The following is a 20536-nucleotide window of genomic DNA, read 5'->3' as shown; positions in this document are numbered from 1 at the left end:
AGTCACATTTATTGCTAACTTGAAAGTGCTGACATGTAATAATGTAATTGGTGATGATAGCGCTGCTTGATGACTTGTAGATACTCATGCGTTGAATGCATTCAAACAAACTTGGGGCTGCAGAAGGTTTCCTCTTAGATGTTTGTTTTCTAGATGTGGGAATTAGCGAATCCTAACTTGAGATCTGCACATGTAACTCTTGAACAAGGAATTATTATTATAATTATTATTTGGTTAATCACAGTTCACATTACACTTATCTTGGCCAGATTGATAGCTGGATAAGTGGGTTTTAGCTTCATACAGTAACACAAACACACAGTATGTTGAATAAACAGTATACTAATGAAACATTAAATATCAACCATCAGTATTAAGAATATGTGAACATGTTCCAGGTTGTGTTAGCCTGCTAGGCTGTGGGCCTCCAGCAGCAACATGGACAGCTGCTCCTAGTTGTGCTCAATGGTCACTTTTGCCTCAGCCTTCTGAGGACTGCTGCGCTCCGGGGGACCCTCCTTTGACGTCACCTTTACCTGCAAGGACAAGACGCATCCTCTTACTGACACGGGACATCATTTAAATTCAGGAACGTGTTAATTACCAATGATATTCTCACAGTTCATTCAGATCACTTACAACACTTAGCCGGCTTGATTGATCATGTCTGGATGCTGGGATGGGGATAGAAGAGAGGATTTTAAAAACACTGATGTTCGGTCTCCTCATTTAAGATGGGGGTGGGGGGGGGAGATTAAATTAGTATTTCCACATGAGTGATGTGATTTTATATGTGTTTAGTACTGGTTTGAAAGGGGTGGAGGGTACTCTAGTCCAGGCTGTTTACCTCTCCTCTGTGCTGCGTGTCTCAGGCAGGCAGCACTGTCCAGACTCCGGACGGAGTTGCTTTCCCTCACTTCTACATGTTCACTGGGCACGATCAGGAGTTTGGTTGTGTTTGCTGTACCCACGATCTACCCAGGAAAATATACATTTGTCAGTACATTTTCCCACTATCCGAAACAAAATATATCACATTATAAGTATACAGTATAATAACTGCATATTTTGTATTTAAAACACAGAAATGTTAAGTTCTGGCTATTCTCTAGAGAAGAAGTAACCAGTATAATACATTGTAGTGATACTATCTTTCTGACAGGTGGCACCAAACCTCTGTATTATTATGTACAATATTCTATGTACTGGACTGTATTATGTGATGTTGACCCTGAATCCCAAATGAGTCATTCGCCACCTGCAAGACCATCAATGTTGTAACTACAGCTGATGTCAGGGGCTTGGGAAGAGGAACAGGAACATGTCGTAAAACTAGAAGCGATATGGGAGGAGTGCTCCCAGATATGATGATGCATTTCCTCCTTTGGCCAATATTGAGGAACAAGAAACCGTTTTTGCTTACTAGTGTTACACTAGACATAAATGGGGGCCTTGATAGCATACAACTTGTATATTATCTCATTGCATATTTACCTCAGCCTGTGATGGTGTATGAAAACTCAAATGTAATTAATTTGTGTTGCATACATTGTCACAACCATGCCTCAGTAAGACAAGAGGACATAACAGAAATAGGAGCTGGCTGCCCTGTGTGCATACGTGGGGCTTACTTTTTATCACCATTATTAACCTGTCCAGAATTACCGCAGTAAAATACAGATGGCATTTCTAGAAATGTTCAGTTATTTTTTAAATTGTGTGCAGGGTGAATGAATACATTTGTCAGAATCTCAATGCGAGCGACTCATTGACAAGGCCGCAAGCGATTATGTTGAGACCACAGAGCTACAGTACGGCTATCTTGCTAAAAACCTATCCATCCCTCACAGATCCACACAAGTACATCTGTGACAGTGATTAAGAGCTGATTTGGTTGAGTGGTCCTGCTGGTGAGCGTGGTTGTTGTAGAAGCAGTGGGCCTGCTTTAAGGGATAGTGGCTAGTATGTAGGGGTTGAATTGGAGTGTATACAGTATTAACTGACCTGATGAGTAGCCCTGTTGATGAGCGCGGGGGCGTTGTAGGCGTACTGGGACTGCGGGTCCTCACAGCTGCCGTACACCACCACCACGTCCTCCATGCTGCCGTTGTACACGTCAAACTTCCTGTTCACCTCAACATCCATCAGGTAGGCCCGCGCCACATGGGCACTGATCTTATGGTAGTTCCACCCCTGGGGAGGTACAGTCAATACTGTAGCTAAGATACTGTAAGAGCTTAGAGTTGGAGCTTTGATCATGATGTATGGAGAGTGATATACAAATGAAGTTACAGTTGGGCGACCAGTGTGACGATGTCGCAGGAGACCTGACCACAGCTGTAGACTACTTTTCTACCCAGTCTCAATCCCACTGAAGCCCAACATACTATACTCATGGCATGGAAATTCCTAAGTTCATTCTGTAATCCTTCTGTTACTTTATCAAAGTCAACTCGCACTTATTCGTGTTCGACTGTGCTAAAGCAGTTCCCCCTGTTTCTTTGCACTGTGAGAGAATGCGTGATCTGCAATTCATGAGCTGTTATAATAAACTTGATTTTGCCATTCTATCTGATTAGGCAAACCAGTCTCTTTTCAAACGTCCTTCACAGGACTCACCACCTTGTGGAGGCTTTCGGTGACCCTTCACATGTATGTTGCGCCGGCGGCATTGAGGTATTCCGGTATTAACCCGCTACCAAATGTATGATCAATTCTGCAGAATGTGGTTTGGTGCTACTACGTTGAACACTCATTCAGATCTTCAGTTTGTGCTAAAGAGGTAAGAGTACCTGGTAGCTGATGTGCTCCATGAAGGTGCTGATGCTGATCTTGATGGCCAGGGACAGCCAGATCTTGTACTCCAGAGACGGGTGCTCAGGGAAGACATCGAAGGCCTCAAACAAGGAGTTGACAGCGATGAAGCAGGCCTGGGGAGCAACAGGAAATGATCACCATTGCATTGTCACTGCTGCCCTATTTTCTTCCGTTGTACGTTTCTGAGGGGAGTCTATGGTGGGGCACATTTCTCACTACTAAGCCAATCCACAGAAACTGTCTATAATCATCAAGGCCTTATATGTGGAAAAAAAATAAAAAATATGAAGAAATCCTGAATGCATTCTCTTTTAAGGCCCATTAGACAGACCTGCGTGGCAGTCTCACACGTGACGGTCATCTCCATGGGCTGCTGGGTCAGACAGTTGAGTTCTCCCAGGATGGCTCCACAGCCCCTGTAGTCTGTATGTTTCTTCTTCCTGGGACGTTTCCCGCCCAGGTTGAGGGGTCCTCCAGTGATCTGGAACACAGGGAGGGAAGGGACTCTCAGCAAGGAACTGGGTAACTCAAATCACTGAGTAGCATCACTAGATGTCCAGTTTAGGCCAGTTTAGGCTTTGGTAGGTTAGAGTCCCTTACAATAATAGTGTTTCTCAACTCTGGCCCTGATTCTAACCACAAGGCTGGCATAAGTTGTATTCCTGCACAACACTAACAAACCTTGTTCAATCGCTCGAGGGTTTGATGGTTACGTGAGTAGATAGATAGAGCAAAGAAACAAGCATTTTAGTTTATATTACATGATGCTCTGATATTATACTGTACAAATAATACTGACAGAACAGGAATATCTTACATATATCCAGGTGATGTACTGTACAATGTAACAAGGTTAATCTGAGGTTATGTAAGTGTAACAATCCCCTGTTGGAGACTGATCATCAGTGTGACCCAGCCAGGACTGAGGAGTAAGGAGGGGTGGTGTTAAAGCCAGTGTGCTGAGTGTGTGTGTGTGTGTGTGTGTGTGTGTGTGTGTGTGTGTGTGTGTGTGTGTGTGTGTGTGTGTGTGTGTGTGTGTGTGTGTGTGAGCTGGTCTAAGCTTACACAAGAAAAGAAAAAAACTGCACTACATTGCTCATCACCCTTCCCTCTACCACCTGTAAATAGTTATATTATAATGTGACCAATTAGGCTAAACAAATTAGTCTCATACTTCTGTATCCAAATACCATACTGTAGCAACCTTGAACTCTAATCAGCACTTTCCCCTCTTTTCTTACAAGTGTAATAGGTGAATCTACAATATACCATAATGAACTATTCAAAGTTGAAAACAAAGTCTTCTTTCAATACTACCACCATGGAAATATCACCTCCTCCAAACCTGTGAATTTTACAAACAAACATATCCTATTATCTGTCTTTTAAGTCTTATTTCTACATAAATGGTTGTCCCTCTTGAATTTTTGTTTTAGTGAAATACAACCACTGTTACCCATACACCACTACCATACAACATTCAACTATACTCAGACTAGGAACAGCATAGAGTACAATCAAATAGAGTAGAATAGAACAACTTGCTCTATCCAAATTACATTTGTAGAATGGAAATATGGGAAGCATGATCACCACTGTCCCGAAACAGAACAGAATGCTCTTGAAACAAGAGGCTTTTTGCTGTCTTAAAACTAAAAATGCAGAAATTATAATTGTACACGTAATGTTCTGACGCCAACATTTGAGCCCATTTTTTGAATTCAGAGATAAAGAGTTGTCGTCGGAAAATAGGTATACATAATCTGTAAGATAAGAGAAGGTGTCTCCACAAAGAGAGGGCTATTATTCCCTATCTTTCTAAATAACCCATAATTGCAGTGTCACACCATAATGTGTTGAAATTGCTTATACTGTATTGTGCTCCATTTTAAGGTGACCAAAATGACAAGTGATTACCGTAAGTGTAATTTGCACATATTATTAATAGCACATGCTGTATAATGTTGTGGTCTACCAAGAGTGTTCATGTACAATAGGGGAGAGTGCTAAATAGTTCTGACATGAGATCTGTGTTAAAACATATTATATATATATATATATATATATATATAAATATATATTTAATATTCAACTAAATATCTGACAGTCTTTATTTAGTTATTTAGGAAAGTAATACTGTGATGTCTCACCTGGAAGACATTCTTTGGCCTAACTATAAAGTATTGCGTTGGAGTTTAACAGGATAATTTCAAGTGTATGGTCTTTACGGCTGACCTTGATACAAAAATAGATACGCATGTTTTTCTGCACATTAACCAAGATGACTCACATATTGTGTATCTATCTATGTCTCTAGACTATCTCCAATTACAGTGAAAGTACTGGTTCATGAGGCTAGAAACCTTGATATAAAAATAAAAACAACTGCAGAGAGCTGATGTCAGTGGTTGATGTGCGTAGATGTTCAGAGAAATATATATATATATATATATTTATTTATTTTTACATGTAAATGTGCAAGTTAGGCCTGTCTGCCACCCTGCTCCTCCATCCCTCTTCGTCTACTAAACCCCAGATATGAAGCCCATCCAGACATACCTTAACCATGCCAGAGACAATCAAGAATATTCCTTGAGGGTCGTCGTTCTCTCGTACTATGGTGTCTCCATAATCAAAGAACAGCAGTTTGGCCACTCTCTGAAATAGCAGTGATGCATCAAAAACACTCTAAAAAACGACAGTCCACAGATGTTTTTGAAATGTAAATTGAGTTGTTAAGTTGTTTTAAGGAAACTCATATAGACTACATGAGATTGTCAATACAAGGCAAGTGGTTGGAAGTTGTGATGCTGTACCTTGATGTACTGGATCTGGGTGACATCTTTGTTGAGCCAGGGCAGACTCTGCAGAAGCGCTTCTGCTGTCGGCGCTGGGATGGCTGGTGGGAACTTGTTCAGTTTCTTCATCTTTATTTCAATCATCTGCCAGGAGATGATCAGCAAATGTTTATAAATATGACTGTATGAGTCAACAATATTACACAGCAGTCTGGAACCGAGAGAACACAGAATTTGTTCAGAGAGAGGACACTGAAACGCTAGAACAGAATCATAGCCATTGGGGCATTGTACTGTATGGCAGCGGAAGGGCCAGACTGAGAGCACCTTCTCCAGCTTGGATGACTCAATGTCGTCCAGGAGCCCCCCGGACATCAGTGTGTGTATGGCGTCTCTCTCGCTGTTCAGCACACCTCGTATGGCCTGCCTGGTCTTCACTGAGATGGCGATCTCGGGATGGTCCCTCTGCAGCAAGCCTGAGGAGGGAGGGACAGAGTGAGAGAGAGTGAGAGAGTGAGCGAGCGAGCGAGCGAGAGCGAGAGAGAGAGATCTCATACTGAGTAGTCCTCAGTTGCTCTTCCTGTCACTGGTAAACTTTTGGCACAATTGTTGACTGGTTTGACATCATCCTACCACAAAGAGATGACTGCATAACTGCATACGTATTTTCCCTATTCATAAATAGAAAGTAAAGCTTTTTTTGCATACACTTGTCCTGCTTTGTATCTGTGTATGGCTCCCTGAGGTCACCTGATATCTGCTCTTTAAATGCTAATGAGGTGTGTTGTACAGTTTCCAGAAGGATCCATCAATCCCAGCCAGCAGGAGAGCATGCTGGGAAGTGGAGAAAATGGGTCTGCAAAGCCTTATTACTGCATTGTGTCCAACTGAGCCCTTGTACTCTCCCAGAATACATTTAAGGTCCTTTGAGGAGTAACCCCTGTCCTTCTTTCGGGCTTTTATGGGTGACAATGGGCTGGTAGTTATGTCCCATTCCTTCCCCCTGAAGGCCCTCACTTGCTTATATTAAACGTAATCATGAGACTATCTGCTGATGTATCCCATCTCCTTTGATGGCTGTAGCTAAGGAAGATTACTAAGGGACATAAGTACAGAGGGTCATGTTCTTAGTAGACACTGGATACCATACAGTAGCATACAGTGTGTATTGTAGCAAGGTAAGCAAGGAAGGTATACTGTATTTTCACAACTAGACCTATATCAAATAAGAATATCACATATGGTGCTGTCAGGAGGCCCAACAGTCAGTAGGTTTATGCCCAAAGAATAAGAGAGGTGCTGCGCCACCTTGTGGTTTTCGCTCCACCGCTATGTAAACATTTCAGAGCAAAGTAAACTAATATTTAGGAATGACAGAGTAACTATCTATCTCTTTGATCAGTGACAACGACATCGTTGTTAAAAGCAAAAGCGGAGCTTTATTATGTTCCTCAGTTAATTGCAGACACATTCTAGTGAGATAAGAGATTCTATTCTATCTTACCTATCTCCCAGACCGCTTGCTGTCTGTTTCTCTCCAGTATGCTTCTCAGTTTCTGCAATCCAACATGGAGCATGATGAACAAGATCACACTGATCTCAAAACAGCATCAATAAACCACAGAGGGAGCTATTATTGGCTGAATATGAGAGGTCTACCCTTTATATTTTTACTTGTGTCTATAATCCCATGTGAAATGAAAACAAGAAATGAAATTGGACATACATTAGGATATGTCAAGTTTAAAAATACCTTAGATACACTTTGGTCATCAGAGATGTGGTCGATGATCTTGCTGATGTCCTCCTCTCCTATGACGTAGCCTTTACCTATGTCATAGCCAAAGCTCAGCTGCTTGTGGATCTGAAGGTTCAACATCTCAATGAGCTTGGGAATGACGATCTGAAAGGAAGCAGACACACACACACACACACACACACACGGCTTATGATTATTATCATATTATTATTATTCATCAAATCAACACAATCAGATATGTACTGTGAAATGTACTGTACATGTAACAGATCAAATTGTTGCAAACCATAGCCCACAATTCAATACCCAATGTAAACCAGGCTACTGTACACTATCCAACAGCTAGCAATTAGACAGCACGGTTGGAAGTATTTGAACTTGAGGAGTGAGTTTGCCATCTCACATGGTGTATTTCATCAATTAGTTGTCCAAACAAACCTTACCTTCAACAAACGGAGCGCCCTGGTGAGGCGAAACATCTTAGACACTCGCACGACTTTGATCACTTGGACATTGAAGTAGTTCCCTTGCAAGTCTAGGGAGTAATCAATGATGATGTCAATAGTAGCCAATACAATGATAAATATGTCAAACTGGTTCCAGTGGTTGAAAATGTAGGCTCTTCTCATGGCCAAGGCCTGTGGAAAAAAAACACAACACAACAACGGTCACAGAGGTGCTCAAAAACATTTGGTGTTGCAAAACAGAACACAAAAGAATAGACAAATGTTCCTTTGGCTTCACAATGTTATACTGTATACAGTATATAATACAAATCACATACAAACAACTGGCACGTGTACAAGATAATAAGGTATTCATTTGACAATTGCTGTGTCTCTTCTCCCACCTTCAGGATAGCCTCCAGGATGTAGCAGCTAAAGAAGATGAAGTTGATAGCAGTGAGCTCCGGATCGTAGGGGCGGCTGATCTCTGGGATGAACTCCAAGATGATGGGGAAGATGTTGACCAGGATCAACACGTAGATGAAGTACTCAAAGGGCACACTGAACACTATCTTGTAGCACCACCTAAGCGTCGCATTTCTGAAATGAAAAAAATAGCGGGCCCATTTTACAAGACCTAGATTAAACCCAGTCCTTGACTGAAAAACATTTCAATGGAAATTGCTGCAGTAGTTACAACCTATACATACCTGGACGGCTTCAGGTTGTCTACTTTCACATCATACAAAACGTCTTGCAGTTTCCTACGAAGGTTGACGAAAAATCCTTTCAGTTCCCAGTACTTCTTGACATCCTGGACACTCATGAACCTAAACAAAGAAAGTACAATTCAGAGAGGGATACAGTATATGATAGATAATACAGGGCATACACATTGTAGTATTACACTGTTTTGCTCTATATTAATTCAGACAGTCTTATAGACAGTATAATACAGTATTTCTGCTTTCTAAGATCAGCCTTACTAATATTACCTGGCCTATTAACATTGTCATACGCCGCTCTTGGACTAAGAGATAGATGCATGGCCCTTAGTTAGGCAGAGATGTGTCAAACATTTAAGAGGTGCTCAAGCTAAGTACATAACACGCAGCAATTACTGAGGTTATATTTCTCCAAGTAAAAGGTGCCCAACTGTAACACAATGACAATCAAAGAATGTCAGACGCTTGTCAATCATGGGATTCATTTATTCAGACTAAATCTCTATCATATACACTCACCGGCCACTTTATTAGGTACACCTTTTCAATTGCACGTTAACGCAAATATCTATTCAGCCAATAATGTGGCGAAAATGGTAGTGGTGGTATAATGATGTGGGGGGATATTTTCTTGGCACAAATCTTCAGCAACTGCGTGATGCTATAATGTCAAAATGGACCAAAATCTGAGCAATGTTTCCAGCACCTTGTTGAATCTATGCCACGAAGAATTAAGTCAGTTCTGAAGGCAAAAGAGGGGGTCCAACCCGGTACTAGCAAGGTGTACCTAATAAAGTGGCCGGTGAGTGTATATCTAAGCACGAGGGATCTCCTCCTGCAATTCTGTACTCATCTGCACCATTTTAGGTTCAAAAGAACTGGGTTGTCCATGGGCATCAACTAGATGCTGAGATCAGATTTCCTGTCATATCAGTTTTATTTTAATTCAGCATTATTTAAGATGACTTGACAACATGAGACTTCAATTGACTTCACGGATAAACCAAGTGGGCTCCACAGGATAAACCAAGCGACCATTTAAAAATAAAATAAATAATGTAATTCTAAATTTAAATCACTTCCTGTATTCTTGAACCCAGATGGGCTCTCAGACCTCTGAGTGACAGCAACGAGAGCAGCACTTACTTTCCTTTGTGATCAGTCATGTTCTCGGCTGTGTTGATGAGGGTTCTAGCTGCCTCTCTGTTCAGCATGCCAGCGCTGTACTGCCTCCAGTAACTTGTCTACAACACACTCAGAGTAGAATGCTAATCAGTTTTCCCCTTTAGATAATAATTAATAGGGGTGTAACGGATCACCTAACTCACGGATCGGATTATTTTTCGGATCAGCACAAAAAAAATGTTTTAATAAAAACTGCTTTTTCTTTGAATTCTGTTCATGTCAATAAAAACACCACTTTTATTGTGTGAAAAAACCCAACAACATTCAAGATGTTAAAACTGGTAAAATATATAACATATTCTACACTCAAACATTACATAATTATATATATATATATATATATATATATATATATATATATATATATATATGGATAACATTCATACCGGCTTATTATGACTCATCTGTTGTTTCTCATGCTAAACTTACATTGACCCAAGTCAATAGTTCCCTGTAAATAAAAAAAATCACCATAGCCTTTGTGCGTCATTTTAACTAAATTGTAGCAGTGTATCGACAATGTTAGAACATAAGTGAGGAAAAGCAGAGGAGAGGACCATGATTACAGAATCAACATCATTATTTTCGCAGGAGTCTAATGTAATATCCTATTGATCACATAGATTTTTCATATAGAAGAGAACTTTCAACCCCTTGCTTACACTATTTGAGTTGAATAATGCTTGCCTCCCATTTGTTGTGTATTGAACAGGTGGAATAAGAGATTCATTTGGGAATAAGAGGGTGACAAACTGGCAACAGGAATATAGAGGTCATCATTGGGTTTAGGGTTAGATTACCTATTCAATCAATGAGAGAACAGAATATACGTTTATATTATAATATAATATAATTATATTCTAAGCCCTGCCACTTGTAAGAAACGGATTGGGACCAAACCTTCTGAGCCTTAAGGATGCGCATGCGAGCCTCCTCCATCATGTCCTCCTGTTCCCGTGACGATGGCGTGTATGGGATGTTCCTATCACAGTCTGGACACTTGGTCATCCTGGCCGTGGGACTGAACTCCTCAATGCTCACCTGTGAGGCCATGGAAAGGGACACATTACATTTTTTTACGGTCGCTAAGTCACAGTGTTCAATACTGAAGCCACAGTTTCACAACTCTTCATACAGTCTGCATTAGTAACACTCATGTTGGCCAATGACTTCATTCATGTCTCAAAAGAAGCTCGTTCAACCACACACTGGCAACAATGTTCACTCAGAAGCATACACTGTCATTCATAACATTCTGACTTACAAAACACTAACAACAGGGAGCATTACATAGTTTGAATGATTTTCACAAGAATGAATATTTCATTATAAAAATGGTTTGATTTATAGTAATCATAAGACAGAATAGTTGACTGTACAACTGTAAAGTATTAGGCAACAAGAATGAATCAGAAATGCTGCAATTTGCTTCTATCCTTTATTCTATGTTTTATCCTTTTTTTTTCAGTATCTTTGCAGAAAGTAAGTTACGGTACATTTACTTCAAAGTACACTACATTTACTTGTGTAAAATGAAAAGTGAAAAATAAAGTGGAAGATGCAAAGTTCAAATAAAAAAGAAAAACAGAAATTCCAGGGCTACAATAGAATAGCAATCACACCAAAAATGTCTCACTCCTGAGGGTTTTGGTCCACCCTCTGGTCTGCATCTGGTCACATCTAATGTCTTCCCTGGCAATGCATCTAGTCTATTTCATTTCATTGTATATATTCTGCTAATATTTTCTAGACATTTCAATATGATTACTGCAAATAGTGAAAATACCACCGCTCATCCGTTATCAGACTTTGCTGAGGTTCTGAAACTGAAGAGTATCAATAGAGCAGTGTTTCCTCTATATGCATTTATTGGTGGCGGGCCGCCACTAATGAATTTCCTCCGCCACTAATTGATTCAGTCCACTAAGTGCACGATTTCTCCCCCCCCAAAAAACAAAAAATAAATCCACCTCTGAACATTTTAGCTGATTAAAATATATCTGATCCTAGATCAGCGCTATAATGGATGTTGACTAAAAGTGCACCTAAATCCACGCCCATCTCTCTCTAACCGCTGATCCAAAATCAGATTAATGACATTAAACATTCAGTTGACGACGTGACACAAGGGCTACTCCTGATTGGTCTAAATGTGAACCGTCTAAAAGATACAAAAAGCTGATCTAGCTAGCTAGGTGCACAAATAAGATATCACGTTAAATAACTTCGAAATTAAACGAAAACAGCGACAGATGGATGGATTTTTCAAGAAAAAAGATGTCCCAGACACTTCAAACATTGCTGAAGCTAGCAGTGGCTATGAGCGATCCGAAACGGCATGGCCGGCAGGAGCAAAGGAGCTAGTTGGTGGATCAGCTAACAACGTTTATGGCGGGGTACCACCACCACCAGCTACAACTACAACTACAGCGGGAGAACTGTGTGGGTGGCAGAAGAAGAGCCATCAGCATCGGCTAGCTGTGTTGGTGTATCAGCAGACATTAGCAAGTCAAAAAACGATTCTTATGTGCCGTCACTTTAGCAACGACACAGTATTGTCAAGGGGAAAAGAAGGGCAGTCGATTTTTTTATTGACAACGGAATTACATGCTGGAAAAACATGCAGCTAAAATTCAGGGAACATTTGGACAATAAGAGACACACGGGAGAAGTACGGGAAAACAGGGCTCATGTGGGTGTCATTAAAGGTAAGAGTTTGTTTTCTTTAACTCAGCTGATACTCAGCTGTTTACCGAATGTTCCATCTGACTGCCACACTGATTTTACTTCTGTAATGTGGTGGGTTGACATACTTCACGCACGGAACTATGGGTTGGGAGTATTGTTCCGCACGGACAGTTGAGTATGTGGTAACTGAGTTGTTGTTTATTCAGTTCTATTTACTGCTTGAGTGTGTTGTTGACAATCGTTCATGTCCTTCATTAAACGTTTAGCTTTGTCATTTGATACGCCGCCTACAACTCCCGTCTCTCGGCACTACAGTAAACAGTTACTACTGTCAGTCACAAGTTTATATTCTGTGTTTTATTTTAAAAAATTGCCATCCTCCCTCTAGTTTTGGTTGAAATTAGGTCGTTGTTTTGAGCGCGCGTGCGCGTTTCATGCGCGTGCACGCGGGAAAAAAATATCGCGCGTGCACAGGGCTCTCCGCCACTAATGTAAAAATTCCTGGAGGAAACACTGAATAGAGTGCAAAATTACAGCATCTGCCCACTCAAACACTGTGCAAAAAAACAGTTTATTGCGAGCTTTCTGTCATATATGATATCGTCATATCGTGGTAATCGGATCCATCATCGAAGGAGCTGCTGTGGTCCTTGCCATGGCGGCCGCGCCTCGCCGGGCCGGACATGAAGTCCTCTACGGCCGCCAGCGTGGTCTCCATGGAGATGAGCCTGCTGAGCATCTCTGCCTGCACCTCCAGACCCTGGCGGACCATGGAGGGCATGGGGGAGGGGCGACGCTGGGGGAGGGGGGGGGGTCAGAGGTTAATTGGACGTCTGAATGTCGTTCTGAATGTCGTCACTGAATTGTTACTGCTGGGTCCTACCTCTCTCTCTCTCTCCCTCCTTCTCTCTCTCCATCACTCCCTCCTCTCTCTCTCTCCATCCCTCCCTCCTCTCTCTCTCTCCCTCCTCTCTCTCTCCCTCCCTCTCTCTCTCCCTCCTCCCTCCCTCCCTCCTCTGTCTCTCTCTCCCTCCTCCTCTCCTCTCCTCCATCAGTTACCTGCTTGTGTTCATCCCCTCTACGGCTGCTGTTGGTTATGAAGCGGACCAGGCAGAACCCGACCAGGACCCAGAGCAGACAGGACCAGTCCTGGACCAGCCAGGAGGAGGCCTCACTCCAGACCCCCTGGGCGGCCACACCCCCCCACGCCTGGGGGGGCATCTCCAGACCCACCTGGGACCAGGAGGAGGCCTCACTCCGGACCCCCTGGGCGGCGAGACCCCCCCACGCCTGGGGAAGCATCTCCATACCCGCCTGGGACCAGGAGGGAGAGCCAGACAACCTCTCACGGATCATCTCTGAACTCTCTTTATTTCTCTCTATTTATCTTTCCTTGGGTATTTAGTCTTTCTGTCTCTCTCTTTTTCTCTGGGTAGCCTTTCTCTGTCTCTCTCTCTCTCTTTCTCTTTCTCTGGGTAATCTCTCTTTCTGTATGACCTGTTCTCTCTCTATATCTCTCTGTCTGTCTCTCTCTGTGTCTGGCTGACCAGCTAATGAACAGTTTCAGCTCTAACACGGGGTTCCAAGGTTCTGAGTGGAATTAGAACTCCACACATGGAATTCTGTGTCTTTGTTTGTCACTTGGAATCTTCCTCTTCCTATTGTGATGTCAGATGATTGTGTAGCCCAGGCTTACAAACAACACTCCTCTGCTATATCATATAAGATTTTCATTCCTTTAAAAACACTCCTTTTATTATTTTGAGGCTGAGAAAACATCCATTTAATGGTGTAATTCATGTTAAAATAGTTATTAAAATGTGGCTATAATTCATTTTGCATCCTCCCTTAAAAGCTATTTACTTATTTTACCTAATACTTTTTTCCTGTTTCATTCCACTTTATTCCACATAACTTTATTTACATATGGACTTTAATTCTTAGATTTTTTTTCTGGATTGTTTAAGTTAATACCAACGTCTGGTGCAAATTTCACTTGAATAGGCTCATTGGAAATACATTTACTGGACAAAATGTTGATGTGCTCAATACTTATTTCCCCCACTGTATATGATGTAAATAGGCAAACATGGAACTGTATCATACGATTATGTCCAAAGATATCTGCTTATAATGGCTAACATGGAAGTTCATCAACTGTCAAAATGTGTCTTTTCTGGTTTTCATGGCAAATGGGGAATTGGGCAGTGAAATGTGACCCAAATCCGATTTTTTTTTGCCGACAGGTCTGATTTATGAATGACCGTGTGAACAGCGCAAGTCACATGAAATCTGACTTTTTAAAATCCGACCTGGGTCGAGTTCAGCGGTGGTATTATAACGGATACATATCTGATATTTAGCAACGCGCCCCCGTCTGAACTGTCAAGTCACGTTTACGTAAGTTGTGCTTTTACCCTATACCAGGTGTCAATGAATGGGTCGTACAGTAGAGGCCTGGTCCCCCACATTCAGACCGACACTGGCCTCGTAACAATAGAAATGTATTAGAGCCATACCCCACCAAGTACAGTACCAGAGCTGGCCCCTGAGCAAAGTACTAGTACTGGTCCACCACATTGAGACCAAAGATGGCCCAGTATACCAGAAGTGACCCATAGAAAATTGCCAACTCTCACTCAGTACTCGTCAACCACATTTGGACCAGGTCTGGCCGATGTAATATATTTGCTGTTTCCTGCACAGAGCCATGTGTGCCGCCACAAGATCTGGCTACCAATTGTCTGCTGATTTGGGTATTGCATACCTTATCATCAGGTGTTTGGTAGGGGTCATCTATATGGACATTCTGTTCTGCCATTTCCCAGTTGGCGTCTGCTAGGAACCTGTCAATCTTCAACAAGCTGAAGGTGTTCTGAGAGCTCTCTCTGACGCGCTGCACTGCACTGTACATGGCCATGCGCCTGGGCACAGACACCTCACACAGGCCTGCGGACACAGGAGGAGAGAGAGACACTCTAAAAAGGGACAGTCTAACTGTTCACTCAAGATGCCCATTGGGTTGATGTCTTTACATACATACTTACCAATATTATAATAATAATAACAATTATTGTTATTATTAATTATAATAATAATAACATAGATTATTATTAATAATAATAATAATACTATATTCCATATATTCCCTTTTTTTAAGCCGTTTTTTAAAATACTAGCCTTACCTAACATTTTCAGGAACCAGGTCATGGTTGTTGCATTGATGAGAAGTGTTAACACTACCACCCCAGAAGACAGGACCAAAACCTATTACATACAGAGAAGATACATAAGATAATATGCTTCTGAAATAACAGTTCTAAAGAGACATACTAACACAAGATCATACAAGATGATTATATTATGATGCAATCATCTTGATATATAGTATATTATATTGTGATGATAACTATATAAACCAAAGTCTTCTTGTAGGGGACTGCTGTTGTCATGACAGCATACTAAAGCGATAAGAGAGAGAAACAAAAGAGGGAATCATCACCTTTTCTCTCACTTGCCGTACATCAAGATTGTTGGACTGAAAAGCCATGAGAGTCAGACTCAAACAGAAGGCCCCTTTGGTGCCGCCCCAGACACACACTGCTGCCCAGCGCCAGCTAAAGCCATAGCCAGTCCGTACCAGCAGGGGCGAGAGGACAATCAGCACCACAAGTCTAGAACAGAAACAGATTGTGGTTCAAATTATTGATTCTTCAACAAACTAGTTTAAACGACTGAGGTATGCTTCATGTCACACTGATCCACAGTAACACACTTACCGTACGATACTGATGGCAAAGTAGAGCACAACAATGTTGATTAAATCATTGTGGTTCAGATGCTGAAATGCTCTGGAGATCACAAGGCCAACTATGAAGAAAATCAGGGTGTTGGCCAGATAGGTCAGCATCTCCCAGAACCTGCAAAGAGCCAATTATTTATTTTAGATACATTTGTATGATGAGGATGATGATGATGAGGATGATAATGAGGATGATGAGGATGAGGATGAGGAGGAGGAGGAGGATGATGAGGATGAGGATGAGGAGGATGAGGAGGAGGAGGAGGATGATGAGGATGAGGAGGATGATGAGGAGGAGGAGGAGGAGGAGGATGAGGATGATGAGGATGAGGAGGAGGATGATGAGGATGAGGAGGATGAGGAGGAGAAGGATGATGAGGATGAGGAGGAGGATGAGGAGGAGGATGATGAGGATGAGGATGAGGATGAGGATGAGGATGAGGATGATGAATACTTATTAATCCACAATGGGGAAACAAGATTTGCTAGCAGCCACCAAAACATCAATTTAACATACAAAGAGCCACAGGATATTAAGCTTGAAGTAACCATGTACTGAAGGTTACTATTCTTTCAAATGTAGCACATGCATTAGACAAATACATAAGTAAATGAAAATAGATGCATCAGATGTAATAATACAGACCGTAAAAGAAACACCTCAATTTCTGGACTGAAGTTGACTGTGTCTAGGAGAAGCCCCATTATCAGAACTGCTATCACTCCTGACATGCCTATCCATTCAGCTAAATGACATAAACACAATGTTACTCAATACTTTGTAAATACAACAAATGATACTTCTTTAAGCTATAAGGTATCCATCAATTGCCTATCATAAAACAAAACACACATAGGAACCACATTGGAAATAAGCGTTAATAATATATGTTAATAATTTCATGTTTTAAAAAAAACAATCCAATCCAAAAAACTCTCTAAAAGAACATGAACAAAGCACCTTACCTAAATAAAATGTGATGTATGTCATTGCAAGGCTGATGGTTATCTCAATCAGTCCATCGTTGAAGATGTAGGAAAGCCAAAACATGATGATCTTGGACATGGCGAACCCTAGGATGGGACTGCCAAAGATTTTCAAGCACATCTTGAGGGTAAAATGTGTTGCTGTGAAATAAAACATAGACCAAAAACATTTACGATAGAATAAATCGTAATCGTCTTCCATTCCACAATCCATAGGAATTATAAAATCTGCATAGTTATAATAAGACAGTGACAGATGCATTATATTATACCGTCAATGTGATTTTCATCAATGGCAAGGTCTTTGAATGCATCAAATGTAATGAAGGAGGCACCATCGCTGAACAATGACTCCCCCTCTATCAGGATGATGAGCGGTTTGGCTGTTCCTGTAGAGAAGGAGAGAGTGTGTTGGCTGGCTCTTAACTAGCCTAGATACTGACTTGGGTCCTACGGTACTTATTATCCAAAGTACCCTATAGTATCCCAAACATCTACCCCAAACAATCCCACACTACTCCAAAATACTCCAAACATCACATATTCTGCATATGACTGGAAATTGTTGAATTGAATGAATGAATGGTCTTTATTGTCATTGATATAGTACAGGTACCAAACAATGAAATTTGGGAGGGGGGGCTCCCCTGGTGCTAGGAAAAAAAACTAAAAACAAGAAGGGAAAAGAGCTGGTTTACATAAATAAAGGCTATGTACACTATCCACTATACTATACTATACAAATAAAACACTGTGCTGTACACTGAATTGTACTATTATGCAGAAAGGCTTATTCTTACCAAGGCTTCGCAGCAAAGTGGTCGATATGAAAGGGTCAATCGTGCTGACAATGGCACCAAACATCATGCCAATGTACCAGTCCCAGTTGTAGGTGAACACTTTCACAACCAGTGATGCTATCATACCGGTGCTGAGCAGGAAGCCAGGGACTGCCAGCAGTAGCACCTGTTAAAGATGCACAAGGTTTACATAGTTTATTAATTTGACTTAGTTAATAATTCCTCAGGACCACTTTTAGGCTTGTTAGTGAGATCTTAAAGCAAGCTGGTCACCACAAGAATCGTGGAGGAAATATTTGGAAAGCCTTACCTGTATTAAAGATTTCCAGAAGGTGTGAGATTCAATTTCAAATGCACTACTAAATATCAACACAGGCATGAATGTGTGAATCAGTAGTTTGGGGCTGATGTTTGCAATCTCCTCTGTGTAATAATTAATCTGGAATACAATAATAATGCATATCAGCAAGAGTATTCATAATGATGACAACTACGCAATTCAATCATTCATACGTTTAACACGACACATACAGACAGATTAAGACTAGCCCTGGACTACATACTTTTTTCAATATAAAATCTCCATTGTAAATGCATTTTAGTCTAGCATTAGACTTAATCTGTGTCAGAGAAACTAGCTAAAGGGCTCCAGGGGGCATAGAATAGTCTTAGGTGGTCCTGATCATACCTCTGGATAGTGGGAACCGAGTGCTCCCAGTAACATGCCAAACAGGGCTAACAATACAGTGTACGGGAGTTTGAGGCCGTTCTGCAAGGCCGTTCTGACAACAGCTAAACAACAAAAAAGAAGAAAAAAAAAGATTGTATTAACTAATGATTGAAACAGGTATTGATTGTATGATGCGAGAGAAATGTAGTGTTGTCAGATGACATCATTTACCAACCTCCAAAGAGACATGCTCCAAACACAGTGAGTATGATCCCTGGTTGGTTATCCTGGCGGAACAGGTGGTCCCAGTGGTCCCAGTGGTCGTCTGAGCCGTTTACAACCGTGTTCATGCTGAACCCAGGCTGAGACGTGTTCCTGCTGAACCCAGGCTGAGACGTGTTCTGGAGTAAAGCCATGGAATGATCCTAACAGTGCCTGTACTGGAACAGGGTATATACAGGAATCTTGAGGTTAATTTCAATACCTTTCTAAGACTTTTTAAAGACCTTGTCAATATTTTTCCAGACTTCACCACCACTTCGAGCTGTAACCGTTTACATCAGTGACACTTTTAACTTAACAGCTTTAGTTTGCAATAGACTAGACCACTATCATACAACACCATTTTCGGTTCATCTTTGTTTTTTAATAAAACTAATAAATTCACGAACTTTTACTAATAGTTTAGGACTCAAACTCTTTGGACAGTCTAATTCAGAAAAATACCTACAAAATTCAAGACCTCATAAAATCGTGATAAGACTTTTTAATACTTATTAAGGGTCTTGATTTTCCCAAAATTGATTTATCAACTTTTAATACTTTTCAAGACACCGCGGATACCCTGGAGAGACAAATAACAAACAACAAAAGTGGCCATTGGTTAACCCATAACGGGTTTGCATGTTAATATGACTGGCTTTGGGATTACTTGTCATAGTTGGGATTACTTTACTTTCTCACGTCGGCGCAAAAAGGCCAAACTGGTCTCAATGGTTTCCCGCTAGCCGCTAGCGCGTTGTTGGCTAGCTAACATACGGTTTATACATGGTCAACGGTCACGGCAACCTGACAACTTACGACTCAATCGTACTTACCTCACTGAATAACGGTTTGCGTTTTCGGAATTCACTCAAATTCAATATGACGATAAGAGGAGAGGGGTGAAGATGACACTTTCATTGATTTATATGAACTCCGAGCGAGCTGGACATTTGCTAAACTAGCCAACTTACTGAAGGATTGTGTTTCTATGGTGATGACGTCATCATAGTTTGACTTCATGTCACGCGCTCACGTGAGTTGATGTTTATTTATGAAGTCGTTTATTTCCAAAACATAATTTGAGTATAGACAGAAAGCATGAAATAACATCTTATCTGCAGTCTATTACTTTCAGACGTTGTGTAATAACATCAGCACTAGTCTGCAGACTCTGCACTTCAGTGCACCATTAAAATAATGTGTGATCTTTGTAAAGGATGCAGAGGACATGGTGTCTCAAAGACATTAAAGGTTGGTGCATTTAAAAAAAAAAATAATATTATTACCAATTGATGAGTATAGCCTGTTTGTTGAACTGTTGCATCCGTAAATGTATGCATTTGTATATTAGTGTGTTGTGTTACTGTGTTGTTCTTTCCATTATTGAAGGTTTTGCTTCACTTCATTTGGTCAGGCAGCTAATTATTTGTATTTTATTTATTTTCTTTGGTTTTGGTTTTGGTTTTGGTTTTATTCCTTTATTTTGTTATTATGAAGTATGTATGTATACAAAGTTTACAATTGTCTGTATGTATATAATGTTGACAATTGTTCAAATATGATTTTTGTGTCGGACCCCAGGAAGACTAGCTAAT

At 41.0% G+C, this 20536-nt stretch overlaps 1 protein-coding gene across 1 annotated transcript; it reads right to left on the bottom strand.

Moving 5' to 3' along the window:
- Nucleotides 1–480: 480 nt before the first annotated feature.
- On the bottom strand, nt 481–19093 carry LOC308169919 (sperm-specific sodium:proton exchanger-like; the record flags this gene model as incomplete). The annotated part of the gene is made up of 26 exons (XM_080544652.1): nt 481–536; nt 848–974; nt 2005–2193; nt 2793–2930; nt 3149–3298; nt 5377–5475; nt 5634–5759; nt 5943–6091; nt 7120–7171; nt 7369–7518; nt 7818–8012; nt 8225–8420; nt 8531–8650; nt 9692–9789; nt 10631–10771; nt 15186–15367; nt 15604–15685; nt 15921–16092; nt 16198–16338; nt 16867–16966; nt 17187–17348; nt 17480–17596; nt 18008–18173; nt 18318–18446; nt 18696–18799; nt 18913–19093. 26 exons carry the CDS (start codon nt 19091–19093, stop codon nt 481–483), a joined length of 3522 nt encoding a protein of 1173 aa, XP_080400778.1.
- Nucleotides 19094–20536: the final 1443 nt, after the last annotated feature.

Source organism: Nansenia antarctica, assembly GCF_963989245.1.
Source record: "Nansenia antarctica genome assembly, chromosome: 14".
Taxonomy (NCBI): domain Eukaryota; kingdom Metazoa; phylum Chordata; class Actinopteri; order Argentiniformes; family Microstomatidae; genus Nansenia; species Nansenia antarctica.
This window is presented reverse-complemented; position numbering and strand designations above follow the sequence as displayed.